This window comes from Dermochelys coriacea, chromosome 12, assembly GCF_009764565.3.
Source record: "Dermochelys coriacea isolate rDerCor1 chromosome 12, rDerCor1.pri.v4, whole genome shotgun sequence".
Classification (NCBI taxonomy): domain Eukaryota; kingdom Metazoa; phylum Chordata; order Testudines; family Dermochelyidae; genus Dermochelys; species Dermochelys coriacea.
Genome location: NC_050079.1, coordinates 23,324,321 through 23,352,311, shown reverse-complemented (window position 1 = coordinate 23,352,311; position 27,991 = coordinate 23,324,321). Strand labels below are relative to the sequence as shown.

The 27,991-nt window shown below is 38.4% G+C and overlaps 2 protein-coding genes across 2 annotated transcripts in view; one reads left to right on the top strand and one right to left on the bottom strand.

The window, feature by feature from the left end:
• Positions 1-5,878: 5,878 nt before the first annotated feature.
• On the bottom strand, positions 5,879-8,527 carry LOC119841164 (regulator of G protein signaling 9 binding protein). Its single transcript, XM_038368350.2, has one exon. The coding sequence runs from the start codon at positions 7,871-7,873 to the stop codon at positions 7,160-7,162; it is 714 nt and encodes a 237-aa protein (XP_038224278.1). The 5' UTR covers positions 7,874-8,527; the 3' UTR covers positions 5,879-7,159.
• A 4,460-nt stretch (positions 8,528-12,987) lies between these two features.
• Positions 12,988-27,991, top strand: part of ANKRD27 (ankyrin repeat domain 27) — a 76,651-nt gene continuing 61,647 nt past the window's right edge. The window contains 12 exon segments of the mRNA XM_043494972.1: positions 12,988-13,086; positions 14,253-14,321; positions 17,868-17,998; positions 22,587-22,697; positions 23,079-23,235; positions 24,466-24,620; positions 24,980-25,039; positions 25,135-25,188; positions 25,277-25,342; positions 25,463-25,539; positions 26,281-26,402; positions 27,625-27,703. Coding sequence (XP_043350907.1) covers positions 14,279-14,321; positions 17,868-17,998; positions 22,587-22,697; positions 23,079-23,235; positions 24,466-24,620; positions 24,980-25,039; positions 25,135-25,188; positions 25,277-25,342; positions 25,463-25,539; positions 26,281-26,402; positions 27,625-27,703 — 1,055 coding nt within the window. The 5' untranslated portion in view covers positions 12,988-13,086; positions 14,253-14,278.

Below are 27,991 nucleotides of genomic sequence, written 5' to 3'. Positions count from 1 at the left end.
ACAGAATCTGTTTTCAAGATTTACTACACGTTTATTCTGAATCTGAAATTTTTGTTTGGGGAAAATATTGTGAAATATCTTAAAATAAATCTGGCTTTTATTTGTATTGTGTGAGCTACCTAATCCAGTCTAATAGCTTTTAAATTTGCAGTTTGAAAGAAGCTGCTTTTTGAATTGTAGGAACACCCATTACACTCCCCTAATTTTTGAAGATAATTGAAGAGCGGGGTGTATGTATGTGTTTTATTTTATTTTATTATTTTGCTTCTGGTTTGAACTGTTTATATTGCAGCACGTTTTAGCCACAAGTAAATTTTATAGCCAAATTGTAAACTATGTTAAGTATTATACAAATATAACTAACTTAACTATGCTCATTTTGGTCAGTGCTGATTTGTGCCCTCCACCTAAAAGGCTCATTAGGCAAATCAAGCAAATGTTGTATCCAGCTGATAGAGCTAACAATACCAGCATAAACACTATGGGCCTGATTCTCCTTTCATTGATGCCAATTTTATACTGTTGCATCCGATGAAGTGAGCTGTAGCTCACGAAAGCTTATGCTCTAATAAATTTGTTAGTCTCTAAGGTGCCACAAGTACTCCTTTTCTTTTTGCGAATTTTATACTGATGTCACTCCACTGAGCTCAATGGATTTGCTCCTGATTTATAGTAATGTGAGAGAAGATGCAGACCCTTTACGTCTGATAGTATATCTCTTGTTATGAAGGAAGAGGAAAGAGCCAGGATATATACAATTCATACATACAAAATTAAGGCTGTTGATACATCCTTTCCCCCAGATTGAATATTTTAAACTGAAAATGCAAGTTATCAAATAACACACCCCAAAAACCAAACCAAACCAAAAAAAAGGTAAAAATACAGAGCTCCAAATCACATATAATTGAACCAATGTGTAAGCACTAACTAAGAATAGCTCACATTACTCTTTGTAAATGCATCATTGCTCCATTTATTTTCTCAACAAACCATACCTACATTTTACAAGATATTAAACAGAGCTGTGAGTGTGTATATAATATACAAGACAGTTGAATCTAACGCAAAGTAATACATGGATTCAGGCAATGTTGTTATCATCAGTGTTGTGTTGCATTTTAGATGCCACATCTTGGACTGGAGAATGATACAAGACTTCTTTTTCGATACCTAGGGTTCAGCACTGGCATAATTCCAAGACTCCTTGATATGATTTTTTACTTGTTCAGCAGATAGATTATATATTGAAGCCATGCCCAATCTTCTGATCTAGATGTATAATAAAATAGCTTGAGAATTCAGCACTTACATACTTTTCCTTTCAGGAAACTGCAAAATATATTTTGAACTATCCTTTAACTTTGGTCAAATATGGACTAATATGCCACATGATTAATCCAAAATAACTCATTCTGAAATGCAGCATTTTAAAGTTTAAAATTGTAATCACTTTCATTATCCAGTTCATTTGTATTATTTTCCTTTTAGGACTTTACAAGATGTACTTTATCTTCACATGTTGAAAACTATATAATAGCATAACCATATTGCTAGGAGTCATAATTTACTGTCATACAATTATTAAAGTATATATTTGCCCACATACCGTTTTCCTCCCTCCCCAACGTGAATGAGTTGTCAGTAAGATCTTTCCATTGTTATTCAAGTACCTCAGATATAACAAACAATAATTTCTTCATTAAGCCCCCTTTTACTGTATGCTTACAACAGCAAATGATTGTTCACGTGTAGACCTACTATTCTGCCCAGACTCAGCCTGCGTTAAAAGACTAACATAATCGTATTGAGAGAAAGCATTTAGAGAACTATAATCCAATAGTATTCCTGAAAGACTTTTTACACAATGAAAATCTGTGAAGAGTAAATATGTTGATCAGAAGCGTCGAAAACATTTATACATTTCTGTATATATGATCATTCCTCAGTATAATTTTTTTTAAAAGGCTATAATCAATCTGTCAGGTTACAAATAATGGGAACTTGTGTTTTATTTTTAAATCCAAACACTCCTTTGACATCATGCAATTTGTTCAGTATTGTTACTTTGAATAATTTCATTCATATTAGAAAATATTTTTACATAGTTCTATATATTAAATGCTGAGACTTTAATCTTACTTCATATTCATGATGCCATGAGGTTCACATTGTGCTGTCAGTTTAGAACATGAGCATTACCAGTTAGTCCAGTGTTCAGGTAGTTTATGAACTAAGGCCCAGATCCTGCAGACTTACCCATGCGCTTAACTTTATGCATGGGGAACGATTCCAAAATTAATTTTGTCAAGTTTAATAATTGCAACATTTCACAGAAACAGGTTAGCTTCCATTGTTATTATGAGAGCCAATGGCCCACATTTTGTGGTTCTTCAATTGAGCAAAACTTCTATTGCAGTCAATAGGACCTTTGCTTGACTCAAGACCACAGAATTTGGGTCCCAGACATTGTCAATTAGCTAATTGTCAATAGATATATTTTTAAAGGTTTTTTTTTATTTAATTACTGCTGCAAGTGAACCAGTTAGTTAACAGAACATACTTTATTTTAAATGGAAGAAATAATAGTGACAGTAGCAAGTTTTACTGCAAGCATAGAAAATGTCATTCCACCATATACAGGATGGAATGATGCAAGTTCATTCAACTCTAAGATTTTAATATTTCAGAGTCATATTAAAATGGCTATGCAATATTGATAAGACAAGTATTTTGAAATAAAATCTGATAGTCTGAAAAAAATGCACATTGCTTAATTTCTTGCTGAATACACAAAATAACATTTGTAGTCCCAGCTTAGCATCATAGTCAAAATATTTTAATTTTTGTCACACATTGAACATGTACAATATTATAAAGCTTGATTTTAATAATCGTTATTTGCAAAAATATTCTTCTCAATCCCTTCAAACTCCAATTATAAAGTTCATTCCTCGCATGAAAATCTGTAAACTGAACAGAATTTTCAGAACAAAAGGATTAATTTGTTTCACAAGAAACCAAATTTCATTGTTTAATTCAGCTTTTTTTAAAAGGTGTTCGATGGATAAATAAATTGTAATTGCTAGTTAATGTCTTTCAGGTTGCTCATTGGGATATTATAACATTCTTCCCATATTCTTATTTGTAAATTTTCTATTTATAATAAGATATTCTAACATGACACAAAAAGCTTTCTAATAGCAGTAAGAATCAAAGTGCAAAATATTTACTTGGTCGGGGAACTGCTCTTGCTCCCATTTAAATCTAAGGCAAAATTTTCGATTATTTGATAAGACTAGGATCTGCTCCTTGATGCAGACTTGCACAAAGGGTTTTTGTTTATTACCATTTGGATTTTATGCATGTAAATTTCCCTGAACTATGTCACGTTGTACATACAGTTCTACTGGAAATTTTTAGGAGATTAATGGTAGGGTATTAGCCAATTAGGTGGTGCCAATCCTGCTGTCAGACTTCTGTTTATCTTTTAATATCACATACTTTAATGTAAGCTCAATTGATAATACTGATGTTGTTGAGACATGGACAAGTTAATGATGTGTAAATCTGCAGTTTATGCTGAGATAGAAAAGTTTAATTTTTTGGAATGATAAGGGGTCCAGTCCTTCAAAGGCTTATTTATGGGAGTAATCATGCTGAAGTAAGAGGAGCTACTTACATGAATAAGGGCTACTCACATAAATAAAGATTTGAGTAGCTGAGTCCGTGTGTCTTGTATACACTACAGATTTACAACTCATTAACCTGAGGCTCATTTTTGAAAATGTCAAATTGTTTACTATTAAAACACTTATACAACTAACTGAAGACAGACAGTATACACAGTTCAGGACTTCAAGACAATTAATGTTGTGGATATTATCATTTATTATCCACCAGATACCAAAACTGCATTCCTTGGACAACCAAAACTCCTACCAAAGTTAATTGAGCACAATAGGAGTAAAAGGTGTGCAAGGAAAACAGGATAAGCTCTTATTTAGATCCTTGTAAACTGAATGATGGGAGAGTGCAAACAGCGAACATGAATATCTAATGATTGGTGGTGGCAATCCAAATGTATAGTATTAAGGTTTTCCTGCAATTTTTTGTTTGCGTGTGTATTTTTAGAAAAGTTGTTTAGCCCTTATGGTTGTGAAGAAGACCTTCACTTGTAAGACAATGCACAGCAGTTTCAGCAAGTCTCCATCTAGGCAGACTGGAACAATAGCACCAAAAATACAAACTTTCTCTCTCTTCTCAAAATAATCTGTTTGTGACCATTAAGCAGTCAGATTAATAACCACATACAAAATTACCCCAGTAAAATAAGTGAACTGTATTGGTTAAAAATCCACTGCCTTGCTGTGAATCCCTATAACACACAAAATCTTAGCCTGGGCTGGACCATACGCAAAATTCACATTTGCATCTATGAGAATTCCACATGCTGAGCAAGGTCAATATATGGCCTTAAATTCAGACTGTAGTAGCATGGATTAGTGTTTCCATTTAGTGTTAACTGACCACTTCAACATGAATGGTCTCTTGAAATATGTGTTAAACATTCTGGTCCACCTTATATTTAGCTGTGATACTCTGAGGATATTTCCCAGACTGAAGAGCTCTGTGTCAGCTTCTCTCTCTCACCAACAGAAGTTGGTACAATAAACTATAAAAAGAAAAGGAGTACTTGTGGCACCTTAGAGACTAACAAATTTATTTGAGCATAAGCTTTCGTGAGCTACAGCTCACTTCATCGGATGCTGAAGGTGCCACAAGTACTCCTTCTCTTTTTGCGAGTACAGACTAACACGGCTGCTACTCTGAAACCAATAAACTATATTAACTCACCTGCCTTGTCTCTCTGATATCCTGGGACCAACATGGCTACAACATTGTATGTCATATTTGAACCTATACAAGAGCTTTTATTTGCGCTCCAAAAATCTAACTTTACTAGGTCTTAAATTTTAAAGGGTAAACTCTGGGGGCATGAGGAGAAAACTGTGGAGTAGCCAACCAGAAACTCCAGTCAATAAGTGCAGAAGCAACCAAAGCAGGGATTTTTGGTCCATTGGAGAACTTTCTACATTTTTGATCGTGCTTTCTCTCTCCTGTGTTGCTTGGCTGTTTGCTCCAACGTTCCTGCTCCCCCCTCCTCCCTCAGTCTCTTCACCTCAGCTTCACTCCACACCTGTCCCATTACCTTCTTCTTCCCTGTCCCCTCACGCTGTTCCTATTTAGCTTATCCCCTCTGAGTACTCACCCCACCCCCCAAAAAAATGACTTTTGCCTCCATCACATAGTTCATTTTGCTTGTGCGTCAGAGCATCTTCCTCCAATCTTGTCTGTTTAGATTGTAAGCTCTTCAGGGCAGGATCCATCTACTGCTCTGTGTTTGTACAGTACCTAGATATAATGGGGGACTCACTCGTGGTTGGCTCTTAGGCATGAGTGTAATAAACATGGTTAATAATAATATTTTAAGTATGTTTGCCATCTTTTGAATCACAAAAGATGTTTTATTAAGAAAGCTAACATGACTTTGTTTAAACACGCATACACACTAGTACTGCATATGCCCAGTAACTTCTTGTCAGCAAATGTCATGGTGAAGTTTAGTAATGTGCCCTTTATGCTCAATTCAGTGGAGTCACTAATTTATCACTTTACACCTTATAAAGCAGTGCCTTGTCTTTATATTTGCCTGAACAGTACAATCTATGCCCCTGGCATTGTACAGCTCCTCAAGAATCTGTGTGCATAGGAGCAAGTCTACTCTAATCAGAACAGATGTACATAATTTGTATATTTAAAAAATGGATACATGCATTTTTATGCGAGAGATCACAGAAATTCTCTTCAAAATCAGTGTTGTGTCAGTACTCACAGTTTTATTGGGGGAGGGAAAAGAGTTTAAACTGTCTACATGCAAACAATCAAAAAGAAAAAAAATGTCAAAGTTAGTCTTTATGCTCAGTTCTTACAAAACTGCACAGGCATCCAATTAAAGAGATCAATTATAGGCCCAATTCTGCATTTCCAGTCATTTCAATTGGACTAATCAGGCAAATAAAAACAACAGGATTGAGCCTTGCAGTTCTAGTTTCCTCTCGATTCCTGCAGATATGTATATAGATCTTATTAACAGTAAGAGGTCAACATGAGATTAGATCTCTATTTGTGCTGCAGAAACTGAAGCAGACAAGCTAGAGCATCGGTTTTCACTTTACATGATTTTGTTAGTTTGCCACAACCTGTTTTAGAAATTGCTATTTCTAATTTTGGATAAATATTTAATATTGCAGCTGATGTGAAGTCCAACCACTTGCATGGAAAGAAGAATTTGGACAAGTAGCAAGAATCAGCTTTTCTACTGGGAAAATAAAAGGAGATATATAAAAGGGAGGGATGGAGCCTTTTAATATCTCTCTGTGAATGCTGTTCTAGAGAAGATACTCTCCATCTACTTTGAAGATTTTGATTGCCTTGAGTGATTATTAATGTGTGCCATGCCAAAAAGTGCAATTAGGGCCTGTACAAACAGTGCATTTGGTTTCAAACATTGATTGCACACTCTCCAAGAATTAAGATAAAATAGACGTTGTTTACATCTTCTTACTGGGATTTTCTATTTTTTCTTCTGGGCAGAATATCCTGTGTTTGAGAGGAAAACTCACTCACGCCTCCATTAGTTTTGCCACAGACATCTACCTTAGATCCCAAATCCTGTGCAATTCTCAACTACTTTGTAAACATGGACCGGCAATGAACATCAGAGCCTATTAAAGAACAATAATTTCAGGCTACTGAGAACAGTCATCTATTAATAGCAGACAAATCCCTGCTATAGCCTGTGGTGATAATACTCTGATACTTTGCATACAGTTAACCATTACAAAACCAGCAAAAAGTCATCCTATATTGTAGGCTGATCTGTACCTTTAGAGCTTTCAAACAAACTAAAACCACATACATCCAGATGCTCCACGCATGATCAGATTGTATGCCATCCAGATTTGTTTTATATGCAAGATGTTAAATTGTCAGCTCTTCCAAGTGACCCATCCTGAAGCGAACCATACCGCATGAAATACTTGAGAGAGAGATTGAGAGAGGAAGTGGCTCTGTCTTGCAGGAACACTAAGCCAGCCTATGAGAGTTTTACCACACACACCGCCAAGACAATAGCGATAATGAGCACCGCGGAGAAAATGATCCCAGCTAGAACTTTGCTGATATCGCAGAAGGATTTGTTTTCCTCCACGGAGATCACGCCAATGGAGGAGGCGCCCACGCTAATGGTGGATTTGAGTTCAGCCCCAGGGTCCTGCTTAGCCTCTACTGTCCACTGGGGGACATTCACCTTCATCTCCATCTCGTACATCATCTCTCCTACTTGGTTGATCTCGTTCTCCAGGTCTTTCAAATCCACTACGTCGATGTTGTGTTCAGCCTCGTATTTCATGTTCTGGACGCTCATAGCCCTGGCGGCCACCCCAGAGGTTCCCCCGCTCATACCCGTCTGGATCAGATGCTTTTTGGGAACGTTAAGGGGGAACTCCTGGCCCAGCTCCAGGGCTCTCTTCATGTCAATCTCCAGGATCTCCATGCAAGTGGAGAAGATCACCCAGAGCCTCTCGAATTCAGTCTTGTCCTCCTTACTCACCGTCTTGTCCTTCAGGACGGCGGTGAGCTTGTTCCTGTTAGCCACTGCTAGCTCCTGGGCTTTCTGCCGAGTCTTCTTCAACTCCTCCCGCAGGTTCTGCGAGTCCGAGGTGCCCCCGATGGTCAGCACCATGTGCCGATAGCAAGCAGTCACCTTGCTGAGCGCATCGAGCAGCACTTTGCATTCCTCCTTCACCATGGCTCAGGCAGGCTGCAGACCAGTGCCCCAGCCAGCGGACTCTAACTGCCTGGCTGCTCGCTCGGTGAACTGGTGTCCCCGCTGGTCTACCTCCCGCGGCTCAGTTCAGATTACCCTCTATCGGATCCAGGGAGCTGCCCGCGCCAGATGTCACCAACACGCATGGTAATAGCGGAGCTCGGATCCCGCATGCAAATACTTAGATCAAGTCCCTTCCGACCGCTCACACGGCTCCAAATCCTCCTACGGTCCATGCAAGCGGGAGAGGAGTTTGGGGAGTGAGTGGCATCCCTTTGCGCACAGTATTCAGCATCCGAGGGAGGACTGCCTCAGTCCCTACTCCAGACACACCGAGATGGAGAACAGCTGCGGTTTCCTGCAGGCGGCTCCAGTACAAGAAAATCAGATACACGTTGTTTTTAAATGCACCAATCCGAATCGCCAGGAAAAAAAAATCAAAAACAGAGCTAAACACAAGACAGCCTTTAATTAAAGCCCGCGTGCTGCCCCCATGTGTGCCAGGTGACCAGAGGCCAGTCTGCAGCGCTTGAGAACTCGCCTGCCCAATACCAAGCCGGCGCCTCAGCTGTGGACATTAAATACTGCACAGCTGGAGCACCTGGAGGAGTCACGTGGTGCCGGGCAGGAAGTAGCGCCGCGGTTTCTCTTTTCAGCGAAATAGAGCCGCCGTGCGGCTCGGCGTCCTTCGGCTCCGCCTTCGCAGGCTGCTGATTGAGTGGACGCTGCCTCCATCCCGGGAGAAGCCGGGGCTCATTGGCTTGGCGCAGCTGGGGTGCTGTGGTGCGCCGCCCGCTCGGATCCTGGTAGGGCTTGGTTGAAATGCACAGCAGTTGGGGGGAACTGGGCTGGACTGCTGGTGGTTCTCTGTGTCTGGGGAGGAAGTGAAACAATGTTATCTTTGTAAGTAAGTACATTTTCTGGTGCCCGTTGACTCCCGAATCTCTAAATCGGGCTGTGGGGACATTCCCCCTCCTCTCTCCCCCCCCCCCCGAGGGAGTGTATGACTTTGGGGGCTGCTGGGCAAGTGGGGCCCCTTCTCGTGGCCTTGTCAGCACTGACCGAGACGTTTCCTGAGGCAGAGGGTAGCACTTTCGAGGGCTGTAGCTGTCCTTGCGGTGCCCCCAGCTCACCCTTAATAGTGGGGGTGACTGAAAACGGGGTTTGCCGCTGTCACATGGTTTTCATTTTAAATTGTCTTCCTACCAAGGCCTGTGAACTCAAGCTTCGAAAACCACCTTCCATCCTCCTCTTCTCCCCCAGCGTAAGAGATGGGATGGAGGGGGAGTGGGAAGCATGTTTTGTTCCAGATCTCTGTGTCCTGGCAGTGCTGTTGCTTCTCTGTGGGAGTTAAGTTACAGCGTAATGCAGGCATGTGGGGCTTGTACACAGAGCTTCGGTTGGCTTCCTTTTTATACGCTTCAAGGGAGACACGGTTGCAAAGAGAGTGTGTGTGTTCAGAGAGAACGTGTTTCAGAAGGGAAACATGCAAATGCTTTTTCCACCTTCAACACAGCGCAGGACTCTGGGTGGGAATGTTGTAATTGTTTCTCCGATATAGCAACGTTTACCGTCTTAAATGTTGACACAGCAACTCTGTTGTTGATATCGGATCCAAACTATAGGTTTCTGTCCAAACATGTGACTTAATTAGCCCTCTGGAAGTCTCCATTCTGATTGTCCCGTGGGCTGGGGAAAGAGCTCCAAATATATTTTTGAATTAATTGGGGGGAAAAACATTACATTATGTTGGGATTAAACTTCATGCAATATAAACACGGGGTTAAAGGTCTTTGCGTTTAACACAGGGTTATTGGTTTTTCTTTTTCTTTTTTTTTTTTTTGTGGTCCCACTTGCGTTAATAGTTGTTGCTGATTATTTCTCAGACAGTACAAACTTTTTTTCCCATGAGTAAATATTGTTTCTATCAGGCTAGGAGAACTGATACTTTTCTGCAGCTTTAATCATAATACTATCTTAGATTTTTTTTGAGAATGCAGAAGGTGAATCAGACTCATTGGTTAGTAGTATCAACACATTTTGCTTCCTTCCAAAGCTTATGATACAGTATGTAGAGTAAAAGGTTGTGTTTCTCTCTTTGAGCTCACTTAAGTGAGTATGAACTGTTTAGGAAGCTTTGTAGCAAGTGTAGCTGTTGAGCCAAGAGAGGATTTGTGCTGGGGCTTTTTATAACTGTATATGCAAATTAACAGTAAGTTAATGTGACAAACTTGAACACTTGTTATAAATTAGTAAAATACTGTGAATTGACTGCTTTGAAAATATATCTAATAGTTTTTAGTGGTGAGTAGTGAATATTTCATACTGTGCTGACTATATTATAATTTTAAAATTTTCTTGGTAGCTATATACTTCGGTAATGGGTGTTCTAGAGTCACTTAAATGGTAATAGTGAGTACTGACCCCTACACTGTACAGTAACTTATGCTGTTTTGCAACATAGAGTACTTATTTATCAATGAGGAGTGCCAGAAAACTTAATTGCCACAGTCTCCACACCTCATTCACCCCTGGTTTAAGGAACAGCTAGATGCCTTGCTGAATTAAGTGACTTGAAATAGATAAAAAGAAAAGGAGTACTTGTGGCACCTTAGAGACTAACAAATTTATTAGAGCATAAGCTTTCACGAAAGCTTATGCTCTAATAAATTTGTTAGTCTCTAAGGTAGCTCACGAAAGCTTATGCTCTAATAAATTTGTTAGTCTCTAAGGTGCCACAAGTACTCCTTTTCTTTTTGCGAATACAGACTAACACGGCTGCTACTCTGAAACTTGAAATAGATACATTCTCATATCCCCATAAAGAATGAAAAAAGAGAAAAATGTAACGTATACCATCATAGTGGAACAAACAGATACAGTTTAGAACATATGGTATTTATCTTCAGAAACTTTCTTGAAATTTGTCATAGAAGACCCAAGATCAATTAAGTAGCTGCCTACCAGTTTCAAGGCAATGCTAACCTAGGAAGGTTGAGCCAAAGTATGTGGGATCTTGCATGGGAATGCAATGACACTAGGTGAACTTGAACTACATGTAAGCAAAGATTTGTAATTGCATAATGGTCCTAGTCAGGTGGAAAAAGGATAAGCCCTAGCTCTGGATCTAAAGTCTTATGTGACTTGATGGTGATAGGCTTATGACTATCCAAATTATGCGTCCCTTTATACTTTTGAAAGGGTTACATGTAAAAGTCTGATGCATTTCAGTAATAAGTTGTTACTTATTTCAGTGCATCGGACCTTTAGATTAGAAAAACTTGGCTGAAACTAGATGGGAGACAACTGGTTGAAGGATTGCCTTTGTCAAGAGGAAATGTAATGTTTCAGGAGCTTCTGACTATTTATTTACACCTAGAGGCAGCAATAGATAATACCTGTAGTCAGATACTTCTTGACCACAGATCTTTACATGTATTATTACATGGAAGAATAAGAATAGCATTCTTCTCCAGAATACCTCCTTAAGTTGGTGACCATGTTTTCCAATACCACATCGCAGATGGTACCTCTACTGCAGATTCAGCCACAGTTTTGTTATAGTCAAATGTATGTAATTGTCAAATGACAGGTAGAAAATTCTTAAAATCCAAAGACAAATATCGATTTATTTGTTTGTTTTTAAGGGCAGAGTACTCTTGCAAATGTGTTTGGAAAATGTAGCTCTTGAAAGACATTATAGAGAATTACTTGCTAAATCCCATACCCTTAGTTTACCAATGGGGCCCCCTGTCCTATGATGATTAAGTTATCTTATTGAATCATTGAAAACCCTTGTTAATTCTGTTTTATATGATATATAACAAACCTTGGCTCAGACGTACCAACATTTTGTGTTGAGTACCATCATCTAACATTTGGGACAATATAAGGATGGGTTTTTTCAGAGGAGGGGTTGTGTTTTTGTTTTTCATCTAGATAGCTTGAAAACTTTGAAAATTGGTACACAACTCAAAGCCTCGGCCATTATTCAGATCTGCGCTAATATTAGACCGGTTTCCTTCAAATAACAACCAAGAACATACTTTGATTCATTCTCCACCTGTCTCAGCTGTACCTACTGTGCAAGTGTCTTGAAGAGTGGCATGAAAATGTTCTTGATTTTGTTTATCACAAAGCAAAGTAGCAGCCAAATCTGAAGCTACTGCAGTGACAAGTGTACAGGTTAGTTATTCTGGTACACACTGTATTATGTAGCTTTAAAGGGCCAGTGTTGCCTGAAATGTCACTAAATGTTTTAGCGAGTAAAAATGAACTATGGTGGAACTGTTTGTCTTAGTGCAAAAAATGGTAGAAGCACTAGTATTGAAGTGCAATGCTGCTCTGATAAGTGAATCCAAAAAATTGTCATAGGACTAGATGATTACCATGTCTCAGAACTCAAATGAAAACTTTTTTTTTTTAAAAATTTCCCTTTAATGAGAAAAAATGTCTTTCCCAGTTCCTGGTTTAAAAAAACTGCACAGGCAATCCATTCCACCGTTTTCTTCCACACTACATTTTATGTACTGAATTCCATACAGACACATTCAAATCTCTTGATCTCCACATGGTGTAATAAATATTTCAATGTATTAACTCAACCTTTTTCTATTACTATTTTTTTTCTTTAAAATCAAATACCAAAATATCACTTAATAGCTGAGGACTCCTACCCACAGAAACTGGGCTAAAGAGAGGAAGGAGGTAATGAGGGGAAGGAAATTCAGAATTGTGGCTCCCAGAGCAACTGTCATTTGACCATGTTGCAAGTATTTAACCCCCTGTGCAGCAATACAACACTGTTCAAGCCCAAGGGGACTGAGTTTTATAATTGTGGAAACTGTTAATGTGCTAAGATATTCAAAGTTTAAATTCTCAACCATGATATTGTTTGGGGGTGTCATGCAGAGGATAAATTCTATTCTGAAGTCCAAGGTATGTTGTGAGTTTTGTATTCCTTTATTAAGGCACGATATACATTTGTTATCTTAACTACAGAAGTGTTTTAACTGGTTTTTATTTTTGAATATGTATTTGTTCATCTGTATCATTTCATTTTGTTGGCACTCTAGATCACAGTGAACCATGCTCAGAAGTCTGCTTGTCCGATGGCAAACGAGTCTATGCCACTGCCACTAAGCGGTTTAGAGCTAGTTATTTGTGATGTGTAATCTGATGTGCTGGGAACTGAAGTAAGATCAGCACACTGAACTCTCTTCCTGTGACCATCTGTCAAATCAAAATGATTTTAAATCACTCTAGTCTGTCTTGGATTTGTATTATGTTCTTTTTAGGTCCAGGCAGCGGATTACAAACAGCACATTTATCTAAGCTATCTATATTCATAAATTAAAATCTGTATTTTGCCCATGAGTTGGGATATGATGGTTGGAGATGGTGTGGTTTCTCAGGCACACTTCCCTCTTGTTTCTGATCAGCTTTATCACATGGTTAAAGGGACAATTAAAGCTTTTTTTTCAGTCTTCCCTTCCAGATAGAAATCTGAAACTCTGTTCCATGGATCTATGGTAGAAAGGAAATTGAACTTTTTTTTTTGTAACCTTTCTGAAAAAGTAACTAAGTAAAAACTGTGACTGGCTGAAGGACACTTTGTGTTCCCAATTTTTATTTTCTCTTTCCCAGCCTTTGTGGTATAGGAAACTTAAACCCTGCATTCTAGCTTCTTGACTTAACGTATTAATGCTCTTGGAGCTTTTCTATAGCTTGTGAAATATTGTTTAGCAGTAGCATACGACTAAACAGTTCAACTATTTATGAATAAGAATAGTTCCTGGCAAGCCAAATGTTAAAATAGCGTACATTGGGAAATACATGATATTAGAACATAGACCCAAATTAGTTTCCTGCTGAGATCCGTGTAACTTTTTTAGTTTGAATCTTTAGACAAGAAACCGGTTTTATATGAGAGCTAAAATCAGGGTAACTTTTTTTAGTTTTGCATGTATCTTAATATTGCTGCTGCTGGGATAAATTTAAATCTGACTCTCTGGATTGAGCCATACATGTGAATCTCTTCTCCTTTAATCCTGTCCATGCAAAACCCCACATGATAGTCTTGGCAAATATTATTCCCATGAGTAACTTAAATAGGATCAGACATGTGAATTATTTACACAAGTAAGACTTCTCAGGATCAGAGAAGCAGGTTCTAGCCCAGGTAAACTATAATGATCCTATCTTAATTATAAATAACACACCAAAAACTACATTAAATGAATGTTAAGGTTGCAAAGTCAAGCACTACAAATTTAGGAAATATCTGAATTAAGATTGCATATGTAACCTTATGTTATCATTTCTAATTACATGATCTCATACTAATTTTTTTTCCCCACAGGACCCCTGCCTCATTCAGTGCACAGGATGGATAGTACTCTGGGAATGCACCAGGTGGCATTTGAGTCAGGTGGCTTCCTTTTCTTTGCCTCCTGGGTGCCAGCAGGGGGAACCTTGAGAGCATAGGAGAGAATATCTTTCTGCTCTGTTCCAGGGCCCTGGCCTGTAGTAATGGGAGAAGCAATTGCAGGGAAAATCCTGGTGAGCTGTTGAAGCATGCTCAGTGCAGGCAAAATCTTCAGAGAATTTAGCTGCCCAACTCTAATAATTTTCAGCTGAATATGTATGAACTGAGACTGGCCAGGCTATTGGCCTTTGGGCAAATTTTTTCTGGGCAAAAGGCACATCCCTGATGCTAGAGCTGACTGACCTCCCATTCTACACCAGTTTCAAGTCTGTGGTCTGAACCATGGAGCTGCTAGAACTTTTCCATGGAACCGCTGTAGGATGTCTTTTTTTTTTTTTTTTTTTTTTTTTAAATCTTTTCCCCTAATCTAATTTTTGGGAACAGCTGAACTATTTTAGCTGAAGCCTTTTGAAGGAGTTCAGCCCAAGGCAGATACCCAGCATTGAAAAATTCAGCCTGAATGGTTATCCTTTGGCTAAGCTATAAGCAACTGAAAAAAGGGTCTTGCAATGCAAAGTATCGGGTAAGCTTCACTATAGGCTGCACTACTAACTCTTCCTAGAATAGGGGGAGCTCTGAGTCTGGTATAGGCTCATAAGGCTACATCTGATGCATCGTGTAGCTGCCTCTTAGCCTCCAGTTACACTATCTGTTTTGGAAACTCGCATCTTTCTGTCACATGCACTTTCTGGACCCAAGGGAGCCTCAAGGAAAGGCATTGCCCTTCTGCCAGCATGGTATACAACAAAGAAATGCAGAGGGGGAATATTTCACAGCTCACTAATATGAATAGTGTGAAAGTATGAGAGAATATCTAGCATTTTATTAAAATGCAATTTGTTAAAACTGCAACTGCATGTAATGAAGAAAACGTTTAATGGGGGAGAAAGAGGGCAGATACATTGGGATAGCATAATTCAAATCTAAAGGTTCTTGAAAGAGTACCTAGAGCAATAAGTGACCTGTTCTATGCTGTACATATAGAAAAAATTAGAATAAATATCTCTCCCTTTATCGTCCTACACTAAGTGAATAGTGCCATTTTGTTTTTGCTTCATGGTCTACACAGTACTGTACTAGAATTTTTTTCATGACTAGGTACTATGTTTTTTTATTGGAAATAGGAAAAACTGATTTATAAAGAGGAAGTCTATTTTGCCACCTGCTTTGGAGAGTGCCTCTGACCTACCCTGTTATAACCAGTAGTGCTTATAGGCTCCAGTCAGACTGTACAAACACATAAGACGTTGTCTCTGCACCAAAGAGCTTACATTCTAACTTGAGATGGGGAGAAACAAGTGTGTAATGAACAATAGGAAGGAATGAGGTGACAGGACTAATCTAAGTGTCATGTTAGATGCTGTGACAGTTTGCAAAACTCAAGCTCTGGCCATAATTTATATTTTATCATGGATCATGTTGCTATTTTTCTCTGTGGCCTTGTGAACAGTGATAGAACAGCTTCTAAAGATATCTGATATAGATTAGTTGTAGATGGGCAGAGCTCTTCAAACTGTTCTGATGTTTGTCTGATGCATGGAAATGCATTTCCACAGATGACCTCTGTCAAATTGAAAAGGGTGAGTGAATGGCCCTCTTATATTTTTAGGGAAATTAATGTGCTAAAGTTAGGAAAGCTCATCTAAACTAAAAATATCCTTTAAATGTTGTGGATAGCGCCAAGATTCCATATTAAGTCACTCTTTTGAGTGAACTATTGGTCTTAAGTCTAGCCTCTTTTGAACTTGGGAATCCCATTACAAACTTCTGTTACCTTCTGCAAAGGGGATTGTGTAGACTTGCCAAGACATCATACTATAGAATGCAAATTTTGGTTGAGAACATTGATAAAAGGGTATCTTGTAGCATAGTTTTCTCTGCAACAGTAGTAGTTCTGTGTAAGGGATAAAGGCAGGGGGGAGGAATACATTAGGAATTTGTCCCAGGCACTTGTAATCTTGACTGACCTCCTTTCCATCCTATAAGTAAAATAAAAATTCTGAAGTCATTCCAGAGGCATCCCATTATGAGTCACTGAACCTCACGTTTGTGAAACGTGTACTGTAGAATTTCTGTTGAGAATTAGAACCTAGGAAGCCATCGAGTTTTTGCAGCTTTAGAAACAAAGAATTTTATTTCATGCATTAGTTCAGTTATAATAAGGACCTTTTTATTTTTACCAAAAGCATACTGTATTTTGGACTTCTTCCATCAGACATCAGCTCATAGACAAACTGAATGTTAGAAAACCTGAATTCATTAGGATTGGTTCACAAATGTATTAACGATGGATCAGGTAAAATATGTTTTTAGACTCTCTGGGCCCAATTCTTTCACCTTGAATCAATGGGATTACTTCTGGAGGTAAGGTATTCTTCATAGTGTGTAAGTGTGGTAGAATGGGACACTTAATTAGTTGTAATTATTGTTAGTGGTGGCTGTCTCAGAGCACCATTAGTCCATATTCATAGGGAGAAGGGCAGGCTTGAAAGTAGGAATTAATTTTTGGCTAATTTCTAAAAGAGATGACGACATAGACAAGTGTTTCTCAACGACCAGTCCGTGGACCCATGCAGGTTCCTGAGATTTCCCTGACAGAGTTTAGGAAAGACAGCAAGCTGGTCATTGGTATCAAAAAGCTTGAGAAACACTCACATCGACAACTATATCCAGAACTTCTTAGTTGTGTGCCTCACTTTAAAATTTGATTAATTGGTTCATAATGCTGCACTATTTCATATAATGGAAATTTTTTTCCTTAAGTGACTTTTCCCCCTTGATAGCTGAGGATAGTGTAATGGAAATATCTGTGTATTACTGTTGTGCAATTTACATTGGTGTCTGTGTACAGAATACGCATATTGCCTGTGTGTATGTCCATGTTTCTAAAATAAACAAGAATGTCAGCACCACATAACTAGACAGATTATATTATATGTACAAAGAATAATGGTAGAAGTGGTTTTTGGTACACAAGTTGTTACAGCAGTAATGAATGTGTTAAAGGTTAATGTGGCTTTTTTGTTTTTGTTTCGGCCAGCATACTGCAGTAACTCTTTATAATTTTGCTTGAAATTGAGTAGATTGGTTTGTTTGAAATCATCTATTTATAATTATAACAGCATTCAGGCTCCAAACAGGTGGTGGTCAGATATTATTAAAAGAAATGGTCTTTGTCCCAGTAGCATAAAGTCTACCTTAACACACACATGGGTGTAAACAGTTGGAAGAACTAGAGAGGGGTAATTATGATTGATTTTTGTATGAAGTTCCATGGTTCTGTATCAGTCACTTTATATTAAAGTTAGCTCCACATATTTTGTATCTTGATGTGAGACAAGGAGGGTAGTTTATTATACTTCTAAACATGAAAGGAAGTATACAAAAAATCCTCTTCTATATTCCCAAATGTTGTTGCATCTGAATATGAAAACTAAACAATAAAATATCTGTTTTTAACTTCTGTAATAACACTTGTATCTCTTCTAGAACATATCTTTGGAATCTCTGACATCCATATGGCTATGTATGATGAAGATCTCTTGAAAAATCCTTTTTATTTGGCTATTCAGAAACGTCGTCCTGACCTTTGCAGGAAAGTTGCAGAATTGCATGGTATTGTAAGTAAAGAGCTTGTTTTAAATTGACTGACTACATACAGAAGCAATAAAATCTCTCAGATTCTCACTGAAGTTTAGGAAAGGGTGAGAGCAAGCCAACAAACTAGATCAAAACTGAGATACATAAAGTATATTACATTCTTTTTATTTTAATATATGCATGAAGTAGTAGATGGAATATATGATGGGGCTTCCACCCTCTAGGGGGGATTCTTACCGTCATGGTTCACAGAAAGACCCAAAATATAAATGCATTTTTTTTTAAAAATATGGGATTGGCACTCTTGTATTCATGAACACATTGAAGTCCCTGGTTTGTAAGGGAAGAGAATAATGGTCCTTTGACCAACAACCTACCTCCATTTTCTGTGACATGAGGCTATGAATATCATGCCACTATTGTTTGTGGTCAGTTTTATAGACTCCAGGTGGCTGTCGAATGTACTACTGAAAGGCGGTCTGTACTTGATGGATCTTTACTTATCGGAACTCTTCTTATCAAGTCTTAGCTTCTAGTTTTCCTTGCTGGTCTGAATAACTTGTACTGTTGGTCATAATTATGACCTTGAGAGACTGGGAACCGAAGCATTTTTGCAATTATGTTTTTATATTGTAAATCAGTATGGCCAAATCTGGTATGGCATTAAAACGTCAATTAAGAAAAACCCAGTTTATTCCTGCTTTTCAAGTGCTAGTAAAATTAGATGAGGGGTTGTGACCTATGACTCCTATGAAGGATGCTATATAAACTGTATCTTTTTTTTTTTTTTTTTTTTTTTTTTTTTTTTTTTTTTTTTTGAAGTGCCTAGCTGTAGGATGCAAATGTACTTGTCAATGCTAGGGTTTTTCTTTATAACTTCCAAGTGTTGCTAACAGTGATGCAGTTCCATTGATGAGAGTGTTAATGTAAATGAAACACCAGCAGCTGTAGGTGTTTTAAGTGCTTTGGTGTTTATACCCTCTTTAAAGCAGGTCTAGACAAAACAGCACTTAATTTGAGGGCAAGAGGGGAACTAACCATTAGGGCAGCCAGAGGCCCAGGAGCCAGTTTCCAGCTAGGGGAAATACCCTAGCATAAACACAGCCTGTGGGTAATCCTTGCTTGCAAGGCTAATCATTTTACTGCTCTCTACAACAATCTGGCCAATATTTCTAAATGATCTTGGTTTCTATTTTTATTAGCTACATAGAATCTTATTTAGAGGATGAGCTCTAATTCCAAAGCCTACAAAAGTGTTTTATTCGGTTAAATAATTATTTTTGGTCTTTTGGATCATCCATTAGCAATGGCACAGGAAAAATTTAGTCGGCCTATTTATCTTTAAAATCTTGAAGAAAGCCCTGATAGCTGCTTTTTTTTTTAATGCAAGTGTCAAATCATTTCTGCAGTGAGCGGTGTTCAGAGTTCAAAAACTTAACTATTTGTTGAATGTGTGTGAGTGACCTGCAGTATGTAGAATACATGGAGCAAGAAAACTGAAATATTGGGGTTGCCACTTTCAGGGGATTTGAGGGGAAATGTTGAGTGTGAAAACAATAAGTTTGTAGTTCTTACAACTGGGGGAGAGGCACAACTCTGATTTTTTTTTTTTTTTTTTTTTTTTTACACAGGCTGTGTCCTAAATCAGTATTAATAATAGTTTAAAATTTAACCCTGTCTGCATACACAAGTGGGCCTGTGCAGTATCCAGTTTTTTTATGACTAGTGTAGGAGGACATTGCACAGTATTGGAACAAGCTTTCAATGTAAAATGTTTTGACACTGTGCCTGTTAAGTTTCTATAAACTGCTCCATTTAAACCTTTAAATGTTGGCAGCACAAAACGAAAAAACTTTTTTTTTCCTTTTTAAAATTTACCATACTTTTAATTCAGTAATATCTTCTGCTTGTTAAGAAATAAATAAGAGGTAATAGGTATACTTTATTTATTTTAAATTGCGTACCAAAGGAATGTAGAGAAGTGGACATTGTTTAGAGTCCCATCAGAGTTCTTTGTGAATGTCTGCAACTGCAGTGATGCTGTTAGAAATGTAAACATTTGCAGAACTTACACTTGTCAAAATTCATGGTACCTGCTGCTGCTTTGCTCATCTTAGGTCTGACCTCCTTACGGAGGTGATTCTACTGCTGCTAATGCTTTTTGTACCTCCAGAATAAAAGCATTTGTTTCTGTGAGCAGTGTTAATATTTCCAGAGAGAGTGCTCTTTATCTGAAGAGGAGTAGAAGTGCTTCTGTAAAAAGTATCTTTCAATACTGAAAGGGTTTTAGTTCAAAAAAATTACAATTTCTCCTATTCCAGAGACAGCAGGAATAGACAATGTTGTACTTTGTGACAATATCTTTTATTTGAAAACTAGGCATGTGTATTACCAATTTAAATTAGTTTCTTGATGGAAGAATAGGGGATCAAAATACTCACCAGGTAGTTTTAATGGTAGGAAGGCAAATTTGTATGTATGAGCTAATATGCCATTTGCCCTGGTTCCTTTTAAGACTACCTTTCTTTGCTCTCTGGTGGTTTTGACCTTTGTGTGGCAAGTAGCCAAATGGCAGTGACTTGGGAATGCAAGGAAGAATGGTACTGCTACCTCATTAGTATAACTGTTCTACTGGAGAGAAATATTGGCCTGTCAAAGATTAGCATTTAGCTAGTTTGTTGAAGTGCTGCTTTTAAATGTAGAAACTGGTGTGATCCCAGTGTTTAAGTTTTAAGTTGTTTTTTGAAGTAGTTGTTGAAATACTGAATTCTTCTCTGTATGACTGAGTAAATTAGCTTCTTTCTGTGTGACTGACTCATCTGAGTTGCAGTAACTAAGCACATTTTGGAGAGGAGGATATATAACTTCCTTGCTGGTATTGAGGTGGATGGCAGCGGGGGTGGGAGGTAGGGAAGGGTAGATATCAGTCTTATGTAGGAAGACTTCTCTAAAGTTAAGTCTCCAGGCTCTGAGATCAATCCACCAGCAGTCAATTTAGCGGGTCTAGTGAAGGCCTGCCAAATCGAGAGAAGAGCGCTCTCCAGTCGACCCCTGTACTGTGATTGATTGCAAAGGGGGCAGACTTTTCTTCCTTTTTAAAACCTTTTCAGACAGCTCAAATCCTGGTGAGGATAGTAGCAACTGCAAGTCACGGCTCTTAACATTTCACCACGCTGCGGTTTAGTGGCCTCAGTCCACTCCCAGTAATTATATTTGTAGAGCCAGCGTTGGGCATAAGCAGACTAAGCAATTGCTTAGGGCCTTAAGCAGCCCAAGAGGGCCTCCCATTCACTTTTTTTAATTGTAAGAACTTGCCTGTTTTAGTATTGGGAGGGGGGAATATTCCTGTTTCGGGGCAAGCACCGGCACTGTGTGTTTGCATCATGAATCCACCACAGAGAGTACAAACTGGCAGAGATGTAGAGGATTGGATTAGCAAGGTGATGGGTAAGAGGCTAGTTTTTAAGAGATGTTTCTTCCAGGTCAGGGTTGAGGCACAATGACTGGGCAGCATGAGGGAGGGAAGCTTGGCATATCACTGTGCTGTATCCTGTGAATGAAGAGTCTGGTGCTGGATTGACTGCTCCCAGGAACATCAATCTGGCACCCTTCCATGAGCACTAAATTCTCTCACAAGCTGGAAACAGACTACTTCATTTCAAATGATTGTATAGTTCAGTACTATTAATGTTCTCCTCTTGATTCCATAATTCACTGTAGAGCAGGGTTTCTCAATCTCTTTCTCTCTGAGGTTCCACCCCCTCCCCCCCCCACATGCTACCAAAAACTCCATGGCCCAGGAGTGCCATAACTGTTTTTCTCCATATCCAGTAGATTAAAAACCAGGGCCAGGGTTCAGGATAGCAAACAGGGAAATTGCCCAGAGCCCCACACTGCAGGGGACCCCACAAAGCTAAGTTACTTGGGCTTCAGCCCCAGGTAATGGGGCCCAGGCTTTGGCTTTTTGCCCTGGGCCCCAGCTAATCTAATGCCAGACCAGCTCTTCGATTTATTTTGGCAGACTGCGAAACCTGCTTGTGGCCTCCGCGGAACCCTGTCTGAGAACCACTGCTCTAAAGGCTCCACTAATCTGTTAATGGGAAGAGGTCCCACTATGCATGTTTTGTTCCTTTTTCTGGTGGTCTTTCACTTGGTCTAGGAAAATGCCTTAATGAACACTTTAAACTGCTTAGTCTTGGTTTTTAATTTAGTGTAAAAATGTCAGCAATATAAGATCTATATGTATATGGCTGGGGGTCTTGCTAGAGGTGTTGCTTTTTGCCTTTCCTTACAACATGCTCTGATTGTCCCCAGCTTGCTATACTTAGAATCTATGCTCTGATCATCTCCTATCTCTTGCAGCTAATTAGAAAACGTGTGTGTGAGAGAGATCTAAGATGTTGAGCGGGATTCTTGGTTACGGGCTCTGTTCCTTTTAAAAAAAAAATAAGTAACTGTAGACACACACTGTCAAATGTTGTTACAGGTCTGATATGAAGAGTGCTTGATGAGGAACGTAGAACAAAGATTGTTTGATTTTGAAGCAGTTGGCACACTGAATTTCCTCCTACAAAGGCATGCGATTGACTGATTTTATTCTTTCTCCAGATATTAGTACCGTGCAAAGGGAGTCTTTCAAGCAGCAGTCTCTCTACCTGCCAATTTGATTCCTATGTTTTAAAACCAGTGGAAGAAAAATTTCAGACCTTAAATGGAAAGGTATTCCTTTGTTAATACATATCTGGTGGAGGGGTCCTGCCTGGGAACATGATAGACAAGAGGGAAAGGGGAGAGACCAACAATACTGTACACAAACTGGGGGCAGAGGGGAGACACAGGATTATCCAAGATTATGAATGTGGATTTAAAAAATAAAATAAAAAAATCACTCCCTGCAGCATTGACTTGTTGAAGCAATGAGAATATGAAAGGGTCTCTGACCAAAAAAAAACAAAAACAAAAACTTTTTTAATGTGTGTGGTTTTTTTGGTCTTACAAGGATACCCCCTTCTCTTCCTAGTATACAGAACTATGTATTACAATTGTCAGCTTTTCTGTTTTTCTGCTCAATATTATGATTTCTTTTTTTTTTAATTTCAGGAAATCTTTATCCAGGGAAATTTGATTGTTTTAGGAACTGGTTTTAATCATCATCTCTCAGTACCTGTTCTCTTTGAGGAAACATTCTACAATGAAAAAGAAGAAAGTTTTAGCTTATTGTGTATAGCTCATCCCCTGGAAGAATCTGAAATCTTAGGTGCGTACAGAAATGCCAGGAAAACACAAACAGTTGGTCTGCTTTGGTGTGCAATAAGGCAGTCCTCTATTTTTATAGGGTTCAGTATAATTTTAGGTTTGTCTTACAAAGCAGTACTTTGGATTGAAAACTCAGGATTTTTTTTAGTTGGCATGCTATTGCTGTTGATAGCATAGCTAGGAAAGAGGCAGACTTAAAAAAAATATACTGGCCAAGGTTTATGTAGTAAAGACTTAATAAAATTATATTTTTAAATGGCCTCAATTTAAATTGAAAGTCAGGTCTATGAAATGCTTGTTTTTAATGCAACATGGAATTAGAATTTCAAGTAGGTCGTTATCTGGCAGCTTATTGTCTTGACTCTGTTTAAAACTAGTACTTGTATCACTTATTAATGGTGTTGCGCCTTTCTACTGAGATTAGGGTAATCTTGAGATTAGGGTAAACTCTATGATGTGATCAGTTGCCATCTTTAAAAGTTGTCTATACCTGGTTTTTGTAGCAGTTTTTCTTTTGGTGATGTCTGACTTTAGTATTAGAATTTTCAATTCTTCTTAAACTGTCTGCATTTGACATGGATCTGAGTAAGAACACTCTCCTGCTCTGGATTGGAGATATTGTAGGTAAGATTAGGGAGATATTGCCAGAGTAACTGCTTTAAAGCAGTATATGTAGTCTTTTGCAGAATTTTGGCAAGTCGTCGCTGCTCACAAAAGGTAAAGTAAAATTTAAAAAGCAAAACTGAAACTTCTAAAAACTAATGCTGTCCCTAAAAGCAGTTTACAATAAAACTACTTTGACATTTTGTCTTGCAGAGGGTCTGGTAAACTCTATAAATGAAACTCGCATTAGGGAAAGTGAATTAATAACTGGGAGGGAAGTGTGAAAACTGGATTTGAACAATAAGTTTAAATGAGTCTGAGTCAGTCCTATATGGAATCAAACCATAAAACCTTAATCTGGCTTCTGAAAATAACTTCCCTTTGTAAAGGAGTACTGGGGTTTTTGTTGAGGTTTTTTTTGGTCCAGTTTTTACTGCACCTTCAGAAGAGCAGTAGAAAACTGCAAGGTTAAAGTCTGGTTTGGAGGGAATGAGGGCTGAGCTTGCTTATGTCCGAGCTTGCTTTGGCTGTAAGTGATGGTTAAGTTGCCTAGATAAATGGCATCTGCAATAGAGATGGAAAAAGAACCTCTGTTTTGTGGTGCACTAACTGCTAGCTTTCATTACAGAAGAATTTAAAACCCCATCAAATTCTTATTCCCTGAAAAACATTGAGGATGTGAGAGATTTTTTGGGAAGACATTCTGAAAGATTTGACAAACACATTGCATCTTTCCATAGGACTTTTAAAGAACATGAAAGAAAAAGCCTACGACATTACATAGTCAGTATTTCATTTTTAACCTTTGATAACCTAGAATTTTGACCTAAATGTGTGTATCTAGGTAATTCACTATTTGAATTTATTTTATTAAAGCTTTTCATGTAACAAAATATTTTGTAAATAGAATTGTGAAAATGTGGGGTATTTAGTCATAAAGGATTATGGTAGCTTGCTTTATTTTTTTCATAATAAAAAAAAAAATCAAATCCTGCTTGTCTCCGCACTTCAGCAAGTCCTACTAATTGAATGGGACTACTTGCCTGAATGAGATAATCAGGATTTGTCTGAGTTCTAGCATTGCATTGCTCATACTAAGTAACATAGTGACTTTTTAAAAATCTCATGTCTTGATTTTTCAGGATTCTGTTAATGCACTTTACACCAAATGCCTCCAGCATTTATTGAGGGATTCTCACTTGGTAAGCACTACTTCAGTAAATCTGCACTGTGAAAATAGCTGCCTATTGTTTAGACAATGTATTTAACTCAGTGCATAAATTCCCATATCTTTTAGAGGATGCTTGCAAAGCAGGAACATCAGATGAATCTGATGAAACAAGCAGTTGAAGTAAGTTTCTGAGGCTGGGCAAAAACATCAATGGGTGATTTTTCTCTTCTTTCCTTTTCCTTCCTAAACTGTGGTGTTTGTTCCCCAGATGTATGTGCATCATGATATTTATGATCTGATCTTTAAATATGTGGGAACTATTGAGGCAAGTGAGGTAAGGTTGTGTGTGGTTTTTGTTTTTGTTTGTTTTTTTCCTTAATATAATTAATCCACGCAAGACTGATGGACAAACTTTTGTACAGCTTCTAAAAATATTGTTTTATTCACTGCTTAGGATGCAGCCTTTAACAAAATTACAAGAAGCCTCCAAGATCTCCAGCAAAAAGATATTGGAGTTAAGCCTGAATTCAGGTGAGAGTTGCATGGTGAGAGGCTTCTAAATGACTCTTCAGCAGGAATGGATTAAAGTTAAGTAGGTCTCAGGTCAGGCAAAAAACAACTCTTCCCCCAAATCTGCTCACTGCTCCAGGGGAGGGAAGTCCATTTCTTTCTGCACAAGCCCCTGCAATGTTCTCACTTCTCCAAAAGATAAAAAAAAGTAAAGGGTTTGAGGGCGCAAGCTTGGGTTAGCTGCCTCATTGATGTTGTCTTAATTCCTTATTGCTTCCCGTTTCTTAAAGCTTCTCTCCATATTTTTTTTTTTAATTTTGCTTTGAGGCATCAGATTTCTAATGTGCTGGGGGTGCTTGATCTCTGCTGTGCCCCAGCCCTGTCGCTCCTCCTCTTCCTGCCCCCAGTGCCTCCTGAACAGCTGATCACCAGGAGGCACTGATCGGCAGGGCCACCAGTGGGTGGGAAGGCTGGAGAGAGGGGGAGGCGCTGGTGGGTGGGAGGTACTGGGGCAGGGGGAAGAGCTGATTGGGGGACTGCCAGCAGGTGCTGAGTACCCACTTTTTTTTTTCTGTGGGTGCTCCAGCCCTGGAGCAAACATGCAGATCTCCCTGATTCCATGGGTGTACAGAAGTGTGCGCACCCTTTTGGGCTTTAATTCATGTTGTTGCCTGAAATTTGAACAATTGCACAAGCATACTTAATACACTCATAAGTTTGGGTTGTATACTAAGGCCTTTATCTTTCAAAAATATTTTATAGTTTTAATATTCCACGTGCAAAGCGAGAATTGGGTCAGCTGAATAAATGTACCTCCCCACAACAGAAGCTGATCTGTCTTCGAAAAGTAGTGGAAATTATTATGCAGTCTCCTAGCCAAAGAGGTTGGTATTCAAAGCAATGAACTGGTAATTTTAATATGTGGCACTTTTCATCTTGAAAGCATTTTACACTCAAATTTATATGCATTATTTTTATATATGGAAGAATTCATGTTCAAACAGAATACTAAGGGTCTGGCTTGCAGAATATTAAGTACAACAGTCAAAACTAGGGTGACCAGATGTCCCGATTTTATAAGAACAGTCCTGATATTTGGGGCTTTGCTTTTAATATAGGTTGCTTTTAATATAGGTGCCTATTACCCGCCCCCATTCCCTGTTGCGATATTTTTTTCACACTTGCTATCTGGTCACCCTAGGCAAAACAGACCCTTGAAGTAATATACTTACCTTGGGCATAAACATCCTGTAATAGTTATTGTGGGGGGGAAATACTTGTCTTGCATTGATATCTTAGGCTTTTTCTCTGCTAAAGTTTTCTTTCTGATGCAGAGGAATATTTTTCTTCAAGGAGTTGCTACAACACTCTGACATTTGTCTTGCTGTCCACCATAATCTTGTAAATACACTGACCCGCAAAGGATGTTAAGTTGATTGAGACTTTCTTTACAAAACTTAAAAATAGAATAAAACTGTGGAACAATAATCCTAGAAGATAAATGTTTGTTCCCATTATTGCATTGTTAATTCATTGAAGATGTAAAATTAAGTTCCCTCAAATGAAACATGACCCTCCTTAAAGTCAGATATTGAATGTTGGTATAGTCACACCAAACTGTTTAATGGGACTGAAGTAAGAAACTCCCCCTCAAGTGAAAAGGGGGCAGTAGTTCTCCACAGTCCATGCCTCTCCTCTCCTTTCCTCTGTATTTATCTCTTGTTGTATTGCTATATTGAATCCTGTTAAGAAAACCCTAGAGTCCTAGAACTTCCTTTACTTATTGTGAGGGAAGAGTTTGGCAGAGGTGACTCCAGGGTATTTTTGCACCCTACCATAGGCTGACACTTCTTGAATAGGCTGGCCTTCTTGGGTCATCTAGAAGTTGCATGGTCTGTTGGGTGGGTCCTGTTGAGTATATTCAGTAGAATATAGTTAGAATATACTGTTCAGTAGAAAATACTGAATAAGTATCCTTTCTATCTGAAATGAGTTTCAAAATTTTTAATTAAATATTAAAATGTGCATTCAGTCCTGGCTCTTGTCTTTGGCCTATTGTGGCTTATGTTAAAGTTTTTCCTATTTATAAACTCTTATTTCCTTCAGTTAACATGGAGACCATGTGTGCAGATGATCTTCTCTCTGTTTTGCTGTATCTGCTTGTAAAAACGGAGATTCCTAACTGGTATGTAACTTTTTTTTTTTTACTGTACGAACATATCTAACTTGTACATAATGTTGCTGCATAAATAAATATAGATGCTTCTAGAACAGCTAGCTCTACAAGACAGGCTTGCTGTTTGTTGTAAACTACTTTAAAAAAAATTCTTAATTAGGTTTGAAGGAATCTTTAACACTCAGCAATGAAAAGGAACTTGCTTATCTCCAGTCCCTAGGGAAAGAGCTGTAAACCTTACTTCCATTCCCTCTCCTTTTTATAGCTCTTCCATCACGCATTAAATGCTGCTTGTTT